Genomic DNA, 22,466 nt, shown 5'->3' with positions numbered 1-22,466 from the left:
GTATTCTCCGAAAGAAGTTTCACATTTAAGACTTGGGGCTGTGTATTATCAGTGTGGATGTGCAATGTTTGTTATTGCTCCGACTCATTCTCCCCTTTTTCCTCTCCGTGTAGATGGTTAATGTCTATCGCGTACATCCACATTCTTGCTTCCTCTACCTGGGCAGTATCCTGGTTGATGAATATGGAATGGAAGAAGGTTGTCGACAGGGACTTCTGGACATGGTGCAGGTAGGATTTAGTAGCCCAGTGCCACCAGAAGCCCCCTGTCATTACTGAAGAAATTAGTCCTCGAGAAGGCATGGTGTGGGGTCTCCTTGCAATTGGATGCTTTGTGTCAACTTTTCTGGAGGAGTTTGGAGGGTAGGACAGGGGGTAATAGTGCATCAATGAGAGGGGCATGCAATTACCTGCATTCTTTGGGCATTTCCAACGTCTATTATTCCACCATTGTGATTATACTTTGTGCTGTTTAGGCCGTAAACTCTGGAACTTATTCCCAATCATCTTTGCTCTCTACCCCTCTCTGCTTTGTGGAAATATCTCTTAAAACTGTCTTCTCACTGAGCAGTTCGAGACCAGTGCTAGTATCTGTATATCTGAATCTGCTGATTTTTGTGTGATAATGCTGGAATAAGCCACCTTGGAACATTTACAGTGGTGAAGACAATTAAAAATGCACATTTTCAGCAGAATGAATTGCTCAGCAGAAAGGCGTGAAAGTAGGCGTTGATGCTATTGAAAGTGAGATCCACTGAGTTGAGGCTCTTTATTGTCTCCTGCTTGGGCTTTGACTTGTACTTTGCAGAATTGTGGAGCTTCTCAATGCTATCTCATCCTTTCTGCAGTCTTTTAGAGCTGGACACTGTATCACCTGATTGGCCCCTCTCTGTTGAACATATGGATATCAGTCAGTTAATTAGTGATAACAAATTTTAAGATTTACAAGAATTTTAATGTAAGTCCAAAGTTTGGCACAAACACCAGTTTCTGCCTTTCCCTTAGTGACCCCGCCCTTGCCCACATTGAGGGAGAATCCAGTTTTCAGATATTTTTAATTGACTTATTCAGATGTGTTACAATATTCCTTTTGGTCTCCTGGCTCTAAGATAGGGACACTACCACTGCCACAAGACCCCTTACTGAACCTCGAAGAACTAAACTTGTCCAATACACATCACTGTTTCTCAATCAACTCTGGAACTTTGGGTTTACCCTTAATGAGTTTCTAACACTGACGCACCATGCTCTGCAGCCTCTGTGATATCCTGCACAATGAGTTTTGACTCATTGATTCTTTCTCAGTATTTAAAAAGTCTGAAGTATTTTGCCATAACAGAATGGATGATTTACTGTGCTGCACTCAGACAAGTCTCCATGTTTATCCTTTGGCTGACAAGTTGGTGAAGGCAACGTCTGATCTGTTAGGGCAGGTATGCTACATTTGGATTTAGTATTACTGAACTACAGGTGAGAAAGGGCATCCAAGGTGAGCCATCCTTCCCTGGTATGTAGCAGTGGTGACTATCTTGCTTTGGCCAACAGGCAGGTCCCTTTAACTCTCGACTACTTTTTTGCAGGCCTTGTGCATGCCAACGTTTCAACTGCTCGAACAGCCAAATGGCCTTCGTGATCACCCAGACACAGTGGACGATCTTTTCCGTCTAGCAACCAGGTACTTTGAAGATTTTGTAGAGTATTCTGTTTTCTGGCCAAGGATGTGATAGGGCTTGCTTGGCACTGTTGGTGGTTTAATATATTTGTATATCTCTCTTTGACCATATCTCCCAAGCATTGACTCCTCTGTGGGAAGGTGTTTCTATCATTTCATCTGCCTGAGCGAAGTATTTAGTCCTGCCTCAAAAACAACCTGCTGGTGAAACTCCAGTGGTTTCAGAGGGACGGTGTAGACTCAGTGGATCGAATGGCCTCCCTCTGCATTGCAGGGATTCCTTGATTCTAACATCTGACCTTCGTGCATGTTGGAGAATTGTTTAAAACAGGAGGAGACCATTTTAACCAGTTGAACCCCTCCACCTCGTGAGGGCAGGATCAAATTAAAACCACTGTCCACTTCTTTCCCCACAGCCTTGCAAATGTTTTCTTTATATTATCCTTTTGAAATTTATTCTTGCATCATCTTCCATTATCCTTACAGACAGGCTGGTACGCACTGTAACAGGTTCGCTCTATTTAAAAACAAAAACTTGCGTCCCCAGGCTTTTTTTTCACTATGTAATAGATGTACACTTAAAATTCGATGTGTCAGTTAACTTCAGTCCATTCCAAACCAGATATTCATTCAGATGTTTGTTTCTAAGATTAGAAGGATCATTACATCCTGACTTGAGTCTGTCTGCTGAGGCTGTCGGCATTTAATCTCTTGAATGCTTAGTAGCAAACTTGAATAGTGGTATTGTAAATGAAGTTCACTATTGTCATGTTTCATAATCTGTGAAAGTTTGCAAAAGTGTTTTGCAGAACTTACCTTCCAAACATGTGGTATGCTAATAAAATGTTTCATTCTTGTAATGATAGACTTATTTTTCTGTCAGCCTTTTAACACCCTCAGTACATGCTTCTATGTTTTCTCTTTCAAGTGTTCAGTTTCCTGCTATTTGTCTTAATTACCCCATACACATTTGAATGTGTAGCAAGTTCCACGTTCTAACCACTCATTGAGCAAAGAACCATCTCTTGTATTTTTAATTGAATGTACTAATGGTTGTAGTTATTTTAGTCAACTTGTTTGGACATGTTTTTTGACACCTCCAAGGCAAATGGGACATTACCGCTGTGCCACAAGACCCCAAAGGGTACCATGTATTATATACTCCTTGATTTTGCTCAGGATCACGAGTGGGGGAAGTATTTTCTACACCTTCTTTATTAAACCCTTCTATAATTGTGAAGACGTCATAACAAGTCATCTCTCAGGCTGTTCCAAGAGAAAACTGCTCAACACATTCAGTCTTTTCTGATCAGTATGATCTCTCGGTACCATTTTTCGAAATCATTTTTGCATCTTCTAGAGTTTCACATAACCCGAAATGTCCCTGCAACTATTGATGGAGTTCCCCTTTCTTTCCCCATGCAGATTTATTCAGCGGAGCCCAACCACACTTTTACAGAGTCAGATCATCATTCATATCCTGAACTGTGCCATTGCAGCTGTCATTCTTGACCACCGGGATGCCAACTGCAGTATCATGAAGTTCTTGAGGGATCTTATCCACACGGGTGTTGCCAAAGATGTAAGTTTGTGCCATGCCTGAGCCCAGAATCTGCAAAGAAAAGTGGTGCCTGAACCTGGTTAAGACAGCTGAGTAGCAATGCTCTCACTCCAGGTTCAGAAGTTTGTCGGCACAAAACCCACTGTGCAGCTTCAACATGCAATTGAGTCAGTTCTGCTGTCCCTCACTATTCCATCTGGTGTCCCTTTGTGGGTGCACTACCCTTTGTCTGTTCAGATGAATGTTAAAGATGATGCAGCACTATTTGAACGTGTATAGGGTGTCCTGACCAACTTTTAACCTTTAGCCAAAATACCCAATGATAGTTAATTGTGGGGCCTTGGGAAAATTGGCATCTTGCATCTGAGTAATGCATGAACTTTGCTCAGAAAAGATTTATATTTCAACATTTGAGTCTCAAACTTTTATGGTCAAGGTTCCATTACAGTTCAAGATCTAGAAATAGCCTCTATTTATGAATACCTAATCCTGTGTCATTAGAATATGGCTTATTTCTTTGCTTCAATATAGATCCTGTATGAAAAACACTAAAATATTTGCTAGGTATGATGAGCTGTTTAAGCCTTCACCATATGTGCAGATATCATCTTTGACCATGTACTGAAGGTATAATGTATTCGTATACACCACATATGGATGATACAATTTCAGTACTGTCACATTACTGAACTACTAACCTTAAAATAATCTTCCCTGTCCCACACTGAAACTTGGCCTTCTCCAAAATTCTGGGACTTTGCTCTGATCTGCCATTAATGTCTGCAGTCTCTAAAATCTTGAAATCCAACCTTGTTGCAGTATAAAGTCCTACAAAACAAAGCTTAGTGTTACACTCCGAATGCTTTCAAAAGCAAAGCTTGAAGTCAGCCCCAGCACTGATTAATGACACATCATGCCTTGTCTGCAGTTCCGCTTACTGTTTTATAATGTGGAATTCAAAGATTTCTCAGTTTTAAGGAATGGAGTTTTCGTACCTGCGCACAGTTATGAATCAACTTCACAACAATGGCTGAATGGACTGAACGAAAACAATTAATAATTAGCTCTCGCTTCCACAGCACGAGGATGACTTTGAACTGCGAAAGGAACTAATCAAACAGGTGATGACCCAACATGGTCAACAACTAGTCAATCAACTGCTCCAGGCTGTGTGCTTCTGCCTTCCCCCGTATACCTTGCCGGATCTAGCGGAGGTTATATGGGAAATCATGCAAATCGACAGAGCGGTAAGGTCACAGTTGTATCTGATTAATGGCTGGAGGCTTTATCTTGCTAATTAAGGTGGGGTAGATGGGCATATTATTCAAAACGCTTTCATGGCATGGCATTTTCTGATTCACTCACTGACCTTATGACCTTCAAGCAAGATTCTGCTGTCATAGAACCATAAAGCACAGGAGAAGACTATTCAGGCCCATATGCCTTTGCTGCTTTTTGAAAGATCCATACAAATAGACACACCCATCCCAATCCCTGGTTTTTCCTCTTAGACCTATAAATTCTCCTTTTTCAAGTGTTTATCCAATTATCATTAGAAATTTTAATTAAACTGTTTCCACAGCTCTTCCTACAAACGATTTCAGATCTGAGCAAATCACTTAATTTTTTTAAAAAAAACTTCCAATTTCCCTGAGTCTTTAGTGAACACCTTAAATCTGTGTTCTCTGGATTTCAATTGGTCTGTTAGTGATAATAGTTTTTAATTGTATCTGTCAAAGTCCTTCATAATTTTGAAAAAGTCCCTAAATCTCCCCTCTGTGCTGTCAGGAAAATAACTACAGCTTCTTTAGTATCTCTTTGCAACAAAGTGATTGCACAGTGAGGAACGAAGTGAAGGCAGTTCTAGAACTGAATAACCAGTCACGCAGATTTAGGATGGTTATGGAGAAGGGTAAGGGTAGGCTGGGAATAAAATTTGTTACCTGGCGAAAGACTAATTTAACTGAGATACGATTTTGCCTAAGTGAACTGGGAGCAGTTACTGCAGATTAAACTGTCAGCAGTGGGAGACATTTCGAGAAGGAAGTAGCAAGAGTACAGGGCAAAAATGTCCCTGTGAAGACAAAGAATGGCACCAAGACCAGAGAGCCCTGGCTCTGGATGGAGATAAGCATTAGGGGTTTATAAAAAAAAAAGCAGACTGTAGCTGATACTGAGGACTCAATATCACAGAGTCCCTTAAGTTTGTTTGAAAACACAAGCTTTCAGAGCCTTGTTTCTTCTTCAGGTATTAGTCAGAGACGTGGCGTCAGAATTTATGAGCAAAAGCAAAGGATCATAGAACTGATGTAAATGTATTGAACAAATCCAAATGACTGTTAAATCTTTAATCAGTTGTAAAGGAGATGCTGGTTTCAATTGACTAAATTGCCAATCCCAGAACTTCTTTCAAGTCACTGCCCCAAGATAACTAAAGATTTTAACAGTATACCAACGGTTACATCTCAGGTCAGACAATGCATTTGAAGTGTGAGGCCTTATACAATTTGTCTGTGTTTTAACTTGGAGTCAGACTGGTTGTATTTCCAAAGTAGGAATTTATAAAATGCCACATTCTCTACAAATTGTGTGTGTGCTTTTTGAACAAAATAGAATGTTCTGCAAATGCAAATTCACCCCATTGATTTATATGTGTGTGAGCGTGTGTCAGAGTGTGCACGCATGAGAGGGACTTGAAGGAAATTCTGTGATTTGCATATTAATTAATTGAAATCTGTATCTCCTTTCTAACTGATAATAGATTTAACAGCCAACATGGGTTTGTTCAATACATTCTCATCTGTTCTATGAACCTTTGATCTTTTGCTTATAAAGTATTTGTGTGATGCCACCTCTCTCTCTCTAACTCCTACAAGAAGGAGTGAGGCTCTGAAAGCTTGTGTTTTCAAATAAACCTAGTGACGTGATTTTTGACCTTGTCCAACACTGGTGCCTCCACATCAGAGTCCCTTAAGGAGTATAAAAAAAATTGTAGGGGTTAATTTCAAAAATAAATTGGGTAAGCTAAGAGTGAATGAAGAAACATTGGCATTTAGAATAAAGGAAAACCCATTTTTAAGAGGAAAAAAATATAGAGCAACAGAATAACTAAGTACAAAGTAGGGCAGGTTTGGGACAAAAGAGGTAATCTGTGTAAGGACCTGGAAGATGTGAGCACTGTCCTTGTTGAATATAATTCACTTCAGATTGTTATACATCTCAAGAAATTAATATCAAGGGAGAGAAGATACAAGAGAGCTTAGCAGCCTTAAAATGGATAAATCCACAGGCCTGGTTGAGAGAAATCCTAGGCTGTTGAGAAACGTAAAGCAAGAGATATCAGGATCCCAAGTAGTAATTTTTCAAGTCGTCACTGACCACAGGTGAGGTGTCAAAGGAGAGGAAATTTGCTAGAATTGTCCAAGTATTTTTTAGAAGAGGAAGGAGGAGCAAGGGATAGACCAGAAATTACAGCTCTGACAGTCTAACCTTTAGTGGTGGAAAATTTTATTAGCAAGAATTGAGGAGCAGAATATATTTGCAGTTTTTTTCAGGAAAAGTCATGATTGACAGATTTCATGGAATTCTTTTGGGGAGATAAACAGGAATATTGATAAGAATGATGCATTTGATGTGGGTCTGAATGAACTTTAGCAAGGCATTTGATGTCCTTCATGGCAGATTGGTCAAGAAAGTAAGAGCCCAGTGGGTCAAGACAAAGTGGCTCTTTAGATCCAAGACTGTGAGAGAGGCAGGAAGTAAGATAGTGATGATTGAGAAATATTTGTTTTAAAGGATATCCGTTTTCACTGGGGCTCCCTAAGCCTCAGTGGTGGAGACCTTTCCATTTGTGGCATATGTTAATGATAATTATTTGGACTAAATGTAGGGGGATGTGCTCAAATGGTTGGCATGTAATATGAAAATTGAAGAGGATAACTGTAAACTGCAGTGGGATGTCAGCAGATTGGTCAGGTGGGCAGACCAGTGACAGATGGAATTCAACCCAGAAAAGTGGGAGGTCATGTACTTTAGGAGGGCTAACACGGCAAAGGATTACACTATGAATGGTGAGATGTTGGAGTTTTGAAGGTCAGAGGAATCGTGGTGTGCATCTTTACAGATCCCTGAATGTAGCAGTGCAGGTAGCTATGGTGAATAAGGCAGAGGGAATACTGGGCTTTATTAGCAGAGGCGTAGAAGACAAAAGCTAGGATGGTATTTGCAACTATAAAATGTGGTCAGGTTATGAGTAGTACTGGTTACCACATTGTAGGAATGATGTGATTGAACTAGACAGTGCAGGCAAAATCTACCAGGACGTTGCCTGGACTGGAGGATCAGAACGCTGAGGAAAGATAGGATAGGTTTGTTGTTTTTCTTGGAAGAGTAAAAGTTGAGAGGAGATCTGATAGTGGTGTATACAATTGAGGGGCATAGCATGGATAAACATGCAATTTCTTTCTGTTAGTAGAGGGGCTAATACCAGGGGCCATAGATTTAAGCTAAAGATTACAGTGCTTAATGGGAAGTTGAGAATTTCATTCACCTAGGAGTGGTGGAAGTTTTGAACTCACTGTCTGAAAGGATAGTTGAGTCAGAAACTCTTGTAACATTAAAGTGTTATTTATATATTCTTTTGCATTGTCATAGCCTATAGGGCTGTGGACTAAGAACTAGAGAATGAGATTATTGGAGTCAGATCTTCGCTGCAGAACATTATGGGACCAAATGTTGGCCTTCTGTGATGCTTTGAATATTAAATGCTCTGAAATTAGAGTGATACCTGGCTAAGCAGGATTTCATAAATGAATGTCCAACAGTGCATTAATGGAACAGTTGTGCAGAGAGCAATGTTTTTCTCATCTGCAATACGTGGTGCAGCAACTCTGAAAATTTATCTCTATAACAGAACCAACCAACTACTGTGAAATTTTCAATTTTGTAGTGTGTTGAGATCTTTCAATTTAACATTCTAGTCCAAGGTTAGACTCTGGTGTTCTGCCTTTTGGTCTGCCCATGTAATTAAGCTGTTGTATACTTTAATCAGGAGTTGATGCAAATGTCTGTGTGTATTCAGGCATAATATTGCTGCTGTGCTTTGCTCCATAACCTGGTGTCTCTGGCAAGTTAATCAATGTCTTCTGTTAAATTGCACTCCTGATATCTGAAAGTGTATGTGAGAACATTTAACGCGTGTTTTTGTCTGAATGAGTAGAAGCACAAGATATGTGTGACTATGTGTTACAGAAATCTGATTGCACTTCCTCTTCATATTTATATTAAAAAAGTGATTCAATTGGGTACCATCTTGCCTGTTTAAAGGACATCTGTTTTTATGGAAACCAAGAAGTCCCATCTCACTGAAGCTTAGACAGTGTATTCAGGGAATATGTATTAATCCCTTCCCAACTCTCACCCTCAACACTAGTGTCTTTTCAGGATACTTTCCATAAATCTTTGTTTTTTCATTCTTGTCCCCTTTAGACCTTTTGCCGATGGTTGGAGGCTTCACTCAAGTCATTACCTAAAGAGACAGCAGGGGGTGCTATCACAGTAACACACAAGCAGCTGACTGATTTCCACAAGCAAGTCACCAGGTGAGAGCAAGTGTGACCTTACTGGGTCAGTGGGCTTGCAAAGCTAGCCATGTCCTAATAGGTTCACTGGCATTTTGGGAATGTGGGAGATGCCAGTTGGAGAATTGGGAAGATTTCCGCCTTTTGACGTGTAGTGTTTACAGCATTGTCTGGAACTGGTGAGATTACCTTGCTAAGGTCTTCTTAATAGGTCTAGCACAACAAACTAATGTAGTGGCACTCAGATTGCAGCTTGCTGAATACATGACATTTTCCAAGTGCTATTTCTTTCAATGCAAACCAAACTAACATGGGGCCAGCTACAGAGTAAGAAAGCATTCAGTGAATTAACAATCAACAACATGCTCAGACCTGTGTAAGAGCTGACTGACTTCTACCTTCAAACAATCATGAGGTTTTTCCATATGGTACAGTGTTAGTACTGAGCAAGTTCTGACTTGAATTGTACATAATGGTCTGACTAGTCTGTGTGATCACACGTTGGAGTCAGGAATGGCTTGTATTGAAATCATGCCTCCTGAGTTATTCGTGATCTGAAAATGCTTTCTATATTATTTAACTCTGAACAGTAGAGAGTTGAATCAAAAGGTTGAGATCATGCTGATGCTAATAGGTTCAAAGAAAATGGCTGTGGTGAATGAGTCAGCGGTTGTTTGTGTTTCTGTGCAAAATTGAGTTTTGAATCTAGCATTATGCCTAAACTGAATTCTGCTGTCACTCAAGCTGACCAAGAAGCAATAATGGTGGCATTGGTTGATTTTACCTTTCGCCTCTTACTTCAGTGATAATTGATTGGATAGGCCGGATTGTTTCATTCCCTTAGAACTGGGAGGCTAACGGGTAACTTAATTGAGGTAGACAAAATAATGAGGGATAAACTGGATAGGTAAGACCCGATTCTCTCAGTGGAATGGTGAGTTACTGAGTGGCACAGAGTTAAGGTGATTGGTGAAAGGATTAGCAGGGATGTGAGATTAACTTTTTTTTTTAAAACCCAGAGAGTAGTGGGTGTCTGGAATTTGCAGCCCAAATTAGTTGAGGTAGAACATTTGAAAGGAATCTGGATCTGCACCTGAAGTGCTGTAACATGCAAAGCTATGGAGCAGCTGCTGTTAAGTGGGATAAATCGGTGGCGAGTTTATTAAACTGGCACAGATGCGGTGGGCTGAATCACCTCTTTCTATCTAACCGTTCTATGGTTTTATTCTACTGCTCGGGAAAGAGTTAATTAACTACTTTGTCATTCCAATATGGCCTCACCCAAAAGTATGGCGATGCTATAATTTTAGGCATTAAATGTAAATCATAGCTTTATAAACTTCAGTTCGAAGCTGTGGTCTTCATTGACAATCCATGTGTAATGAATGATAGCTCTCTCACATTCGACTTAAACTTTACTCGTTTAAACTTGTGATTGAGTTGGTCAAAACACAACTGACGATTTCATGATCCTTACCCATGTGCCAAATTAAACAAAGCAAAACACCACCTTTTTGGACAGTTGACTCACTTACAGAAGCCTTCATTTCATTCCACATGTAGAGGAAATAGCTTTTTCACTACAGTGGGTTTTGTGATTGGACTTTTTATTAATAATTTGTACAAAAGATTCTCTGGATGGTGAGCTGGGTGGACTCACTGACCTCGTTGAGTCAGTTCATGAAGCCAGTAATCAGGGAGTTTGAGAGTTTGATTTTGAATCAGAGTGGATTATGCTAACATTAGGCAGCTGTGGGATTCTGACTTTGCTTCAAGAAATTGCTGATAGCTAGGGTTCCTGATTGTGAGCCACTGACCCTCCCTGCTGGATAGTGTAAATGTGTGCAGACAATGATTCTCTCCCTTAAGACCCAATGTCCCTCACACTTGAGATTAACCATGGGCAACTCGCTGCACCCCACCATCACTATCACCCAGCGTGAGATAGAAGAAAAAGAAATTGATGTGGGTAATCATAGCTTAGAAAAAAATCCCCTTGGGCAGGAGATTTGTCTGAAGGAGCAGTTAATTCTGACTATGCAGAGTTCACCTCAGCTGAGGCTCATTCATCTCAGAAAAAAGACATTTTCTTGACATTTGCCTGTACACATATTACCTGATCTTTCAGTCATAGAATCATCAAGATTGAACTTTTTGTCCAAGTTCCTTCAAACATTATAGAGTTAATGTTTAATCTTTTTCACTTCATAGCAGTTCCAGCGGCAACCTTGTGATTATGTGCATTTATTGTTGTAAGCCTAGATAAATGGAACATTACAATAACCTACGGCTATGTGCTACTTTTTATGTAATTTAGTGTAATGAGATCCATTACCCCATGTTACTTTATCGCACTGCTCTGTTAATTTAATCTACTGCTCAATGCTAGTAATTTATATCGATGGATGTTAATTTAACTCCGTACTCTTGTGCTAAGTTAACTTAATGCTGTGTTGATTTCCAATGCATCTGTTTAACCTTTTGCAGTGCTGATGAATGTAAGAAAGTTTGCTGGGCTTTGAGAGATTTCACACGCCTCTTCCGATAGCTGTGTTCAAAATTCCATGACTTGCATCAGTCTCCCAGGTAAGAACTTGGACCTATTTTTCTAATCAGCCTGTTCACAGATGTTGTTGCACACTTCTGGAGCATGTGGGACTTGAACCGAGGCCTCCTGGTCCAGGGGTTCGATAAAATGCAACTATGGGTCCATCTGGACCAATAAACTATTCTGTAATCCTCCATATGAAAAGGACCAGGGGAGAGAAAATGACTCTGGGCCATTCCTGTTTGAGGTTGGTCTTGTTGTAAGTTTCTATTATGCCCCTCCTCGCTTCATGTAATAGTCCTTCTCATCACAAAAATAACTCTTCAATGTTATTCGGTCTCTTGAGTCCAAGATGAGCTGAGCATGTCGGAATTATAGATGTATGTCTCTTATTCACCATCTTGTTGAAGAGAGTTTACAGTCTATGTCTCTCTTCTTCCCTCCTTCTTTTATCTCTCTCTCTCTCTCTCTCTCTCTCTCTCTCATTGAAGATATTGTATATTGTCCTCACATGCATACCATATCTAGTACAGGTCCATCCTATTGCAGCGTTGGTAAATTTCCTCTTCAGAACTTGTCACCACCAAGACAAGTAGTGGTAGCCAAGTAGGCATCTCTCCGGAGGTCTGTCAACTGAGAATCTTCCAGTCTTTCACTGAGGGAAGTTTCACTGCTTTTTATTCTATGGCGCCTTTGCCACATGGCCTCCTCATCTTACAACCTTCAGTTGTGACTCGGGGACTTTCTATTAAACTGCCTTCCGTGTCTTTCTGAGATTGCCTGCTTGCCTAGAGAGGGGTTCTCTGTCAGACTTAATGGATTTTATATGAAATCTCAACATCAAGCATTCCTGGATAAGTTTTCGACTAACTTTCTTGTCAGGAAAGTTCCAGTCAACAGATCATTGGACTGCTGTCTCTTTTACAGTCAGTCCTGTGGTGATTTAACCTCAGGCAAGGGGAGTGGCTGAGAAGGAGATTCGTAGAAACCCTACAGTGCAGAGAGAGGCCGTTCATCTCAACCCTCTAAAGAGCAGACATGGTGAGAGCGTGCAACCTCAACATAGTTGACCAAGGCTGGAATCAAACATGGGTCCCTGGCAGTGTGAGGCAGCAGTGCTAACCACTGTGTCACTAAGCTGCCTATGAGAATCCTCTGGTGGTGGTTTAACTTTAGGGTCACCACGCCTCAGGTGAGGGAAGAGGTTGAGAAGGAGCATCATTCATGGTAACATCAGCTGATGCAGGAATTGATCCCAAACTACTGGCTTCTCTGCGTTGCAAACCAGCTGTCCAGCCAACTGAGCTAGCTGTAGCCTGATAAGAATACAAAATTTGAAGACATAGGAACAGTTTTAGGACATTCAGCCCCCTCGATTCTGCTCAGTCATTCTGATCTGATTATCCAAACTTAAAGAAGTAATTGTCCCATTTCAAAGAATCCTGAGTATAAGCAGTGGTGTCTTATTACCCATTCTGTACCCTGACCACGGAATCCTTGCTTGCTTTATTCTGCATAATGTTCACTCAGTGGGAGGAGGCTCACCCATCCTTGACTTCACTTTGGAAGAAATCTTGTACCTGAAACTTAAGTTACAACTGATGATCCCGTCTTCCTCCGCCTGTAGTGAAGGATTTGTAAATACAGGCTTCTGTTTTGGTGTGTGAATGATTTGGGACTGTTCAAAATATATTACAAACGAACAAAACAGACCAGTTTGATTCAGATTCCAGCAATGAGATGCAAATCCTTGACTCATTGTCCCATCTAGCTTTGATTAAATTTCTATATCAACTTGTGTTTAGTACCTTCAGGAAAATTGAACATCCAAAGGTGCTTCAAAGGAGCACCATAAATTAAAATCTGACACAGGCAATATTAGGGCAAATGGCCAAAAAAAACTCTTGGTCAAAGATGTAGGTTTAAGGCAGGTCTTTAAAAAAGGAAAAAATAAGCGGAATGCACAGCTGCCAATAATAGAGTTTTGAAGATTAGGATCATCAAGAACTAGATGATGGTTAACTCTGGTCTCTTTGGTTGGAGGAATTAGAGATTAGGACCAGGATTTTGTCAACTGCATGTGTGTTACTTCTCTTTTCTTTCATTTTGTTGTTTCCCACACAATTATAATTAAAATTCAAAGTGACAGCAAAGTGCATTTAAAGTATGACTGATACTACAACAAGGAAAGATTTTCATTAGTGAAACTTGCTGTCTGTTGACAACGCTGCATATTAGTGTCTCCTGGTCAAATAGGGAGTCTCTACATCATGGTAGCCACTTTACTGCCTAATAATAAACTGTCAACATAACAATTGAGAGCAAAAATGTTTTGCAAAATTAAATTTAGCCTGTATATATTTCACATTACATTCATTCTTCCTGTATTCATGTGTGTATTATCCTAACTTGTTGATACTTCATCAGAGAGCTAAATATATTGGCACACCATATAGTCGACATTCATTGGTTACAGGCGAGTATGGGATATTTCCTTTTATTGTGAAAACTACGGTGCGACTTTCTGTTGTTCAGGGTGTTCACATTAGTGTCCAAGGTTGTAGTTGCACTCTGTGGTACATGGATGAACTTGCGAGCTCAGCTAGCCCCCTTCCTTTTATATCAATAAAGGATATCGTCTGAGAACAATCTTTGTAGGAGAAATTGAAATGTTACGGACGAACGTACAGTGCTAAGGCATACAAGGCTACGTGTGAAGTTCAGGAAAATGGCATTAAAATAGTTGTGGTTGTTTTTGACGAGTGTAGACTCAGTCAGCTAAAGACCTTTTCTCTGTGCTATAAATCTCTGATTCTATAATTCAGAGCCCTTTTCAAGGACTCTGCTAGCCAACACCCAAAGTGGACATGCATGTCTTTTTTCTCTCTCTCTCTCTCTCTCTTCCCACTCTGCCCTTTCTCAACTCCACTCCTACCCATTACATCAGAACTCTTCCCTAGTTCAAAATGCCCCTTATCACTGATTCCTGATGAGTCTTGGTCTCAATGCAGGTGGGCCTTCATCTGCTTCCCTCTCTGTACTATAGAGTTAAAACAAGGAAACCTGCTGACCTCGTATACAATTGCACAAAGCTGACCTTTAAATGATCGCGAGCTGAATACCACAAAGTTCTCCTGTGCCTTCGTCTTGATTGCAGGACATTAGTGTAAAACTTTCTTAAAAATAATGAGTATTCATAGCTTGCAAATGTATTATGAGTAGCAAACCTCCCATAGGCAGCAAAGTTCTACACCTTGCTAATTTACTTTAAGCACCTTAACCTGTCAACAGAACATTTAAATTTTCCATCCTGCCTATTTAAGTCATCCTACAGTCATGTTTTCTGACCTTGCGGGCTCCATTGTGTATCCCCTAGTATGTAAGAGATTTGAAAAGGATAAGGATTTTAAAATTGAGAAGTTGCTTAGCTGGATGCTCATGTAGTAAATTAGCAAGCACAGGTGATCAGGGAAGAGGTCTTGATACATAAGGGTACAGGCACCAGTTTTGGATGATCTTAAGTTTATGAAGAGTAGATTGTGGCATTCCTGGTCAGTTGGTTTGGAACAGTCAAATTTAAAGATAACAAAGGAATTTTGCAACAATTCTGTGCTCAAAAATGACATAATGATTGTGATTGTCCTGGCTTTGCTTATAAATGTCAGGGAGAGGGATGATGTTAGTAATCGAGGAACATTATTTGTAACAGGAATGGAAACAGATGGCTTCAGTCTTACTAGTGTTTGGAGAAAATTTCTGTTCATCCAGCAATGTACCTTGCATATGCAGTCTGATTTAGTAAGAGTTAAGAGGTATTTGAGGTTTCATGGAAATACTGAAAACTGTATTTTTGGAATCCATATATTTTATTCATTTCTATTCAACATAGATAATTTCTTAAATGTTTTAGTGAGGTTTTCTAAAATTGTTGCTTTTCATTTCCACAGAGGACTGTGTCTCAAAAAAAAACCGGAAATGCAAATCAATATGAACCCAAAATGCCATGGCCGGTTCCCAGCGAGAGCAAACGGGGCAAAAAATCACAAGCAGAGGTCTGTAGGCTGGGAGAAAAGTGCCAAACTCCCTACTGCATAACGCCACATGGGTGCAGCCTCCCTGGCATTGTGCATCAGGGCATGCAGAAATGGGGTAGTCCAGGATTTTTTGCCCCCCTCCCAGCTTCAAGATGGCTTCAGCAGGGGATCAACAGCATGCCAAAATGACAGGTGGTGGAAATTATGTTGCCTCAAGCTTGTATGTAAAAGGAGGATCTAGAATAAACCAGCTTTTAAATCAGCCAGAGTTCCTTCAGGGAGGAGTTTTGTTTTTTTTTGGGGAGGGAGGGGAGGGTGGGATGGGCCTGGGGTGATTATTGTGCATAGCACAAGAGACTTTCTTAATGATTTCTAAAATGAAAATCATATTTAGTGTTCATGGTTAATGGACAAATGACAGAAGGGTCTGTGAAACCTCAGCTGTGTCACAACTATAAAAAAAAATTTAGGAAGAGCAATAGTAAAGAAACGGAGCCATGGATCTCTGGGATGTGGAGTTGTGGATCTGAGCCTGACCTTGAGTGAGGAGGGGGTGGATGAGTTTCCATTGGTTGTGAAGATATTGACTGAGACCGAATAACGGGTCAATAAAAACAAAAGCATGAAGGGGTGTGTGGACAGTGACTGTTTACACAAGTGTACGTGGACAGCACTATTAAGCTGGGTGTGAAGGATGGGAGTTCCAGGAGATGGCGGGTGGTAGGTGGGTTGTGGGGGAATGAGTGCGCGGAAGTGCTGTTCCATCTGGTGTTGTAACCATCTCAAGGACGATTAAAAAAAAATAACCAATAAATGTGTTTGCCTGTTTTATAGTGAAGTTCCAGCATAATAGAATTTATAATGAAGGAGGAGGCCATTCAACCCATCTGCTGTGTTGCAGTTTTTGCTCTGCACGAATCAACCTATCAGCATATCCATCTGTACCTTTTATATCTTTTCTACTTGCCTAGTCTGCCCTTAATGAATCCACTTTTTCTCTACATTACTCCATGTGGGAGCAAGTTCCACATGTTCACTGTTCTCTGGCTAACAATATTAAAAAGCTTTTTTGACGTGACCTTGCAGCTCCTAACTCGGCCTGGGCATTGTAGCTTCAATTTCAAACACCACAGGTCATTGCAACCTGCGCCAGTTTCATCCCTTTGTTGAATTAGATGAGTCGAAAAATCTCCTCCCTTAGTGTGCCATACTCTTTGGGAGAGGAAAGAAGCTAATTTTGGACTGTGATGAGGAGAGGTCCAATGAAAGGATGTTTCATTTGCTTCCATAACACGCTGCAAAATATGCTTATGAGTCACTGAACTGGCAAAGAGAGTTGCCTTCCTAAAATAAGGAACGTGTGATTCATTTGATGCTGCATTATGATTGAGCAATTTTACTTCTTGATTTTTATTAGTTAGCTATCAGCTTGCTCTTCAGAAATGTTAATGCTAAGATATTTTAAATAGAAAAAAATCATTGAAAGAAAAGATTTGGTGTGTTTAAAATAAATGACATTTCTTGTTTTTGTCATAATCTAAGTCCTGAGGGAAAGTTAGGCTACTTTGGAAAGGGGGAAGACTTTTGCAAGGGCCTCTCTGGTTGTCTCAAAAAGTCAATTAATGTGAATTCACCTCTGGCATTTTGATGTAAACCAGTTCAGATCGATGGGAAGTAAAACCTGTCCGTTGTAATGTTTGCATGGGTGTAGACATTTCCCAATCAACCTGTTCAGAGATGTTATTTACACACCTTTTGAGCAGGTGGGACTTGAACTTGGGCCATGTGGCCCAGAGGTAGAGAGACTACCACGTGTCACAAGGACATAGTGATTGTGTGGATGATGAATTAGGGATGATCCAAAGCCAGTTCCTTGTCAAGGCACAGTCTCGTGCAATGAGAAGATGTGGATCTGAGCTGCAGTGAAAAAACTGAGGAAGGCTGCGTTTGCAGGAGCTGGATGGGAGGTCTTGTGTAGCTCTTAAATAAAAATGTTGTTAAGAAAAAAATGAAACACTGAAAACACTTAACTGAACAGGGCAGCATCTCTGGAAAGAAAACAGTTGTTTGTAATCTGTGACCCCGTGAACAGGAAAATGTTACAGATGTAACATGAAGTCTGAAAGGTTGTATACTGCTGGATTGAAAGGTGACGTTACTCCTCAAGCTTTATTCAAACAGGCTAGGAAATGGGATAGAGAATTAAAATGGCAACTGAATGGAAGCTCAGGGTTATACTTTGGGGTCTGATTGGAGGAATGCTGACTTTTGTATTTGTAAAATTTCCTTTCCTGCCTTCTGTTGCAGTTTCTTGCTAGGGTTTAAGTTATGCAAAATTTGAGAGTGCTTTACTGAAACCAGTATTTATTCTCTTTGATCCTAGGCAATGATTTTTATGTGAAAGGTGGACGTTTACCTGTTTGATGTCAGGGATGTCATATTCAAGTCTGAGTCTACCACTCTTAAAATTGCACACCAGACTGAACACTGTGAATCAAGCCCCCTTGCTGGATGTTCTCAAGATCCTACCATTGTACACTGCTGCTTAACTACCTGCACAAGACCAGGACTGTAACGTCCCTAATTTGCTAGGCCCATAGGTACACTGAACATGTGACATGCATCAATATAAGGGATGGTTGGTTAATTTTCAAGGAATGACAGGCGTACTTGAGCCTCTGTTAACCCGTACATATACATGTGCAGCAGTGTAACCAGGGATCTTGACTATACATCGTTTCTGTAGAACTTTTTTTCTGCACCTGGTATTTTATTCTTTCAGAATCAAAGCTGTAGGAGTCTAATTGCTGCAGAACTATTGTTATCTTGAATTTATAATAGTAAACCAGGATGTGTGTTCAATTTAGGATTTTTTTTCCATGTAGGTCTTTAAGACACGTTCTGCTCGGCAGTTGAAAGAAACAACTTCTTCCATGGAGTTTCCAACAGCCACTTGAGTACCCAATTATGGCTTCCGGTTTAGGAGACCACCTTAGATGTTTTATTTTAAAATTGTGGTGTAAATTTAGAAATGGGATTAGTGCACAGGATGCATGCTGTGCCACTGCTATAGTAATGTGCTTTATAAGAAGTGAATGCATGGCACATCAGTTACTATCCTACTGAGTGGTTGTGTCTTCAGCTAGCTAAGCATGATGCTGTAAATCTTTCCATGACCCTTTCCGGCACACACTCTCTCAAATCCTATCTTTTTACCTTCCTACTGTCCTCACTCTACTGATTTGTTACCTAGCATCCCTGCAAACCAACTTAGAAAATGTATAAACAGAAGCAGTTATTTTGGCTCCTAGTTATAATTTCTCAAACTGAAAATTTTTAATCATCGATATTTCTAGTCAACCTGTATAGACATATGACACATTTCGAGCAGATAGGACTTGAGCCCAGGCAACGTCAGAGTTGGGGAAATTACCGCTGCACCATAAGAGCCTTTATCAGTCTTTAATTATATATTCGTCTCAATCCATCCATAATTGTATCTTTTTTTTTGCTTTCTCAGTGAGCATGTGATAAGTTCAATTTATATTTTGATATTTTTCTCCAACTGCGACCTCTGTGCCTTCGTGTCATTTCTGTTATGTTTCCGCATTTTTACAATGCTTCAGACAGCAAGTGATTGGGAATCGTAATCAGCAATTATGCATCAAACTCAATCTGCATCTGCCAACAACTCATCTTGAGATTGTTTAACTTGTGGATTAATAAGGGGTGATGGACTTCCTCAAAGCACTACAATAATTATGTATAGTCCTCCGGAAATGTTAATACAGTACTTGTTTTTGTAGGTCAATATTTTAATATAAATGGGGTAAAAGTAGTTGGTTAGCAACTAGACTGCTCCATTCCTGTCTTTTCTGTAAGATCATTGTCAAAAACCTTAAACACTGATCAAACCTGAAATACGGGAGGTGTCTGTTGCTATGGAAACAAGTCTAATTTAATGCCTAAGGCAATACTGAAGCCCAGCTCCCTGGCTGGTTAAATATTTTATCAAGTTCAGACAATATTTATTGCACAGCTTGGAAGTTCATTATTGAAACTGTAAGAGGATGATCTTTAGTAACATTCTACTCAGGTAGAGACTGTCAACCCAACTGTTGTAACCAATGGAGAACAAGTCTGCTCATCCTGTAGTTTAAACTCCTTACTGGGAAGGTTAAGTTAAAACTGTTTCCACATGTTGCAAAAGTATTGAACACTTCACACTAACATTTGACATCAAAGGTTCAAATACACGTCAGCTGCGGAAGTGTTGAGAATGTGTTTGTGCTCAATGCTCAACCCTTGGTATGATGGGTCACACTGTAACACAGTCTGCACAGTTACTCTTCAGCGGCTTTAGATACTAAGATAGACTGCGTACACAATTTATCACTGCATAATTTCACCCTGAATTACAATTTTTGCTCCAGAATCTTCAAAACAGAAGAGCAATACAGATCAGAACAAAACAATTTATTTTCTCTCTAAGAAAAGTTTTACAGTAATTGCACGACTCTCGTCTCTGAAAAGAGGAAGGGAAAAGGACCCTGACGTTGCAGAACAGTGATTTTAGAAAAAGAGGAAGTTAAGAATTCCCCTAATTGAAAAACAAATCTTCTGAATCAACACTGCACCATAAATCAGTTAACTATCTATTTATTGTAACAAGGAGAACTGGAGATATGTTGGCAGTCTGGAACAATGTACCTAGAGGCATGACCCAGGTTTAGAAACTGAACAGTTTAGATTTCATTACACAAAATTTGGAGAATGTACAAATAAATTGTCTCAGCCATGATCTAATTAAATAACGCAACAAGCTGGAGGGGCAGAATAACTTTCTGCTATTCTGAAGAGGGAGCTGCCAGTGTAAACAGAAATCTAAGGGTAGATGGGGTACTGTCGTATGGGATTCATTGGGACAATCTTCCAAGCCTTGTATCATGATACAAAAGGTTCATATAGTCTATCAAGTGAGGTGGCATCAGCACAGTTAACTATTCCAATCATCTGACTACAGAATAGAAAACTGTAAGGTTAGTTCCAGCCCTGTTCTGTCAGAATGGAAGGAGTTATTCTTTTGTTTGAGATTAATTGAGTGGTATAGTCTTGATTCAGTTGCAAGAGTTCTGTCTATGGAAGTAAGCAATGGGAAGCCAGAAGGAAGATCAGAGTTCAGGTATAGATTAAACCCTAAAATTTGGGCGTCAAGGGAATAAGAAATAAGTAAATAATTTATGGTAGCACAACTATACGTCTTTGTAAGGTGAGACAGTGGCATGGTGTTAATGTCACTGGATAAGCAATCTACAGTCTCGGGCTACTGTTCTGGGTACATGAGTTCAAATCCTACCATGTCAGCTAATGAAAATTAAATTAAATATGGAATTGAAAGCTATTTTAATGTCTACCATATAACCATTGTTGTAAATATCTGCCTGGTTCACTAATGTTATTGAGGTTGCATGGTGGCTCGGTGGTTAGCACTGCAGCCTCATAGTGCCAGTGTCCCAAATTTGCACATTCTCCCTGTGTGTGCATGGGTTTCCCCCACAGTCCAAAGATGTGCGGTTTAGATGAATTGGCCATGCTAAATTGTCCATTGTTTCCAAGGTGTGGAAGCTAGGTGGATTAGCCATGGGAAATGTAAGGTAATGGGGTGGGTATGGATGGGATGCTGTTCGGAGAGTTGGTATGGACTTGGTGGGCCAAATTGCAGCCTTCCACACAATGTATTCTAGGATTCTATTAAAGCATATGTTATTCCTGGACTTTATAAATAAAAGCATAGAAATTATGCAAAACTTGTATAAATCACTGGTTGTTCAGCTTGAGTACTGTATTCCAATATGAGCACCAAACTTCATCAAAATGTCAAAGCCTTTAAATGGTACAGAAGAGAGTTGTAGAATGAAACGTCAATTAGGAAGCTGTAGCTATTTGTACCGCACGTCAGTATCATAAACTGTGAGAGATCTATGTCCACATTTTACCAATGATAACACTGCAGTCCAGTATTAGCGAGTTCAGTGCTATGGAGTGAAAGTCCTGTACTTAACAACTCTTTACTCGTTATACAAATTTGGATTTATACTGGTCAGTACTGATCCAATGTTACTCAGTGACTGACCTTTACTCACTAGTACTGTGCCCTGGTGTTATACAACTCAAAGTGGTCTCTTCAGACACATTTCATGATTGGAAGCACCATGACTGTTCTGAAATTGAGAATGAGTTTCACTAGTCAGGTCATGCCACTGACAATATCCATTAACTCAGCACTTGCTCCACAGAAGAAGGGGCCAGGGTGAACTCAGACTGAATGCTAGTGAGTTGTATTCTTCAGCCTCAATTTAACATTTATTCACTTGAAGACAAGACATAAATAATCCTAAAGTGCCAGATTTCCCAACAGTCAATCCAAAAAGGAAGTCTATAAAAACACTTTTTAAAAAAAGCCCAAAATATTTATTTTGCAGAAACATGTAAATCAAAAACTAGCAAGTATTGAAGGTTAAGTACACTGGGACACACACCTGGAAATGGATGGTTCCTGATTCTACCATTACAAATGTTGCAGGTTTTTCCAATCCAAACCAATGATCATCACAATAGCAACTGCTATAACTTATACAAGTGATATGCAGTGAATCTCCTCAAAAGATCACGATAGGTAAACATAGTCAGCTATGACTTCTAAATAGAACGGAAACTGGTCATCCTTAGACACCCAGATCTGAGGTCTTAAATCATTGACAGGTGCTTTTTTTATTAAAATTAGGATTAAGCATGAGCTGCCTCAGTAGTTGCTATGCCATACATTATGTTGCAATCTGATAGAAGCAGGATGAAGCGGCCCTCGATCCTTTAAAGAGAAGGTAATAATAAAGGAAATGCATAAATCCGTACTAAAGGAATAAAGGGAGCTTGTTTGTCTTATATGTTCCCACTCAGAGTTCCAGCATTAAACAGCATAAAGTAAGGGTTTGTCTTACTGCCTCTTTAGGCTCCAACTCCTGGTTTTCATTTAAAACCTGTCAGCAGCAAATCTAGAATTACAGCCCGGGATG

At 40.0% G+C, this 22,466-nt stretch overlaps 1 protein-coding gene across 1 annotated transcript in view; it reads left to right on the top strand.

Moving 5' to 3' along the window:
• tnpo3 (transportin 3) overlaps positions 1–16,193 on the top strand; it is an 84,406-nt gene extending 68,213 nt beyond the window's left edge. Inside the window, exons 17-23 of the mRNA XM_048554022.2 lie at positions 114–230; positions 1,580–1,674; positions 3,097–3,253; positions 4,312–4,479; positions 8,720–8,832; positions 11,299–11,397; positions 15,307–16,193. Of these exons, the coding sequence (XP_048409979.1) occupies positions 114–230; positions 1,580–1,674; positions 3,097–3,253; positions 4,312–4,479; positions 8,720–8,832; positions 11,299–11,359 (711 nt within the window). The 3' untranslated portion in view covers positions 11,360–11,397; positions 15,307–16,193. The remainder of the gene's footprint in view (positions 1–113; positions 231–1,579; positions 1,675–3,096; positions 3,254–4,311; positions 4,480–8,719; positions 8,833–11,298; positions 11,398–15,306) is intronic.
• Positions 16,194–22,466: the final 6,273 nt, after the last annotated feature.

The sequence above is a fragment of the Stegostoma tigrinum genome, chromosome 25, assembly GCF_030684315.1.
Source record: "Stegostoma tigrinum isolate sSteTig4 chromosome 25, sSteTig4.hap1, whole genome shotgun sequence".
Taxonomy (NCBI): domain Eukaryota; kingdom Metazoa; phylum Chordata; class Chondrichthyes; order Orectolobiformes; family Stegostomatidae; genus Stegostoma; species Stegostoma tigrinum.
The sequence above is the reverse complement of the archived record's forward strand: the minus strand, read 5'-3'. Positions and strand labels throughout refer to the sequence as shown.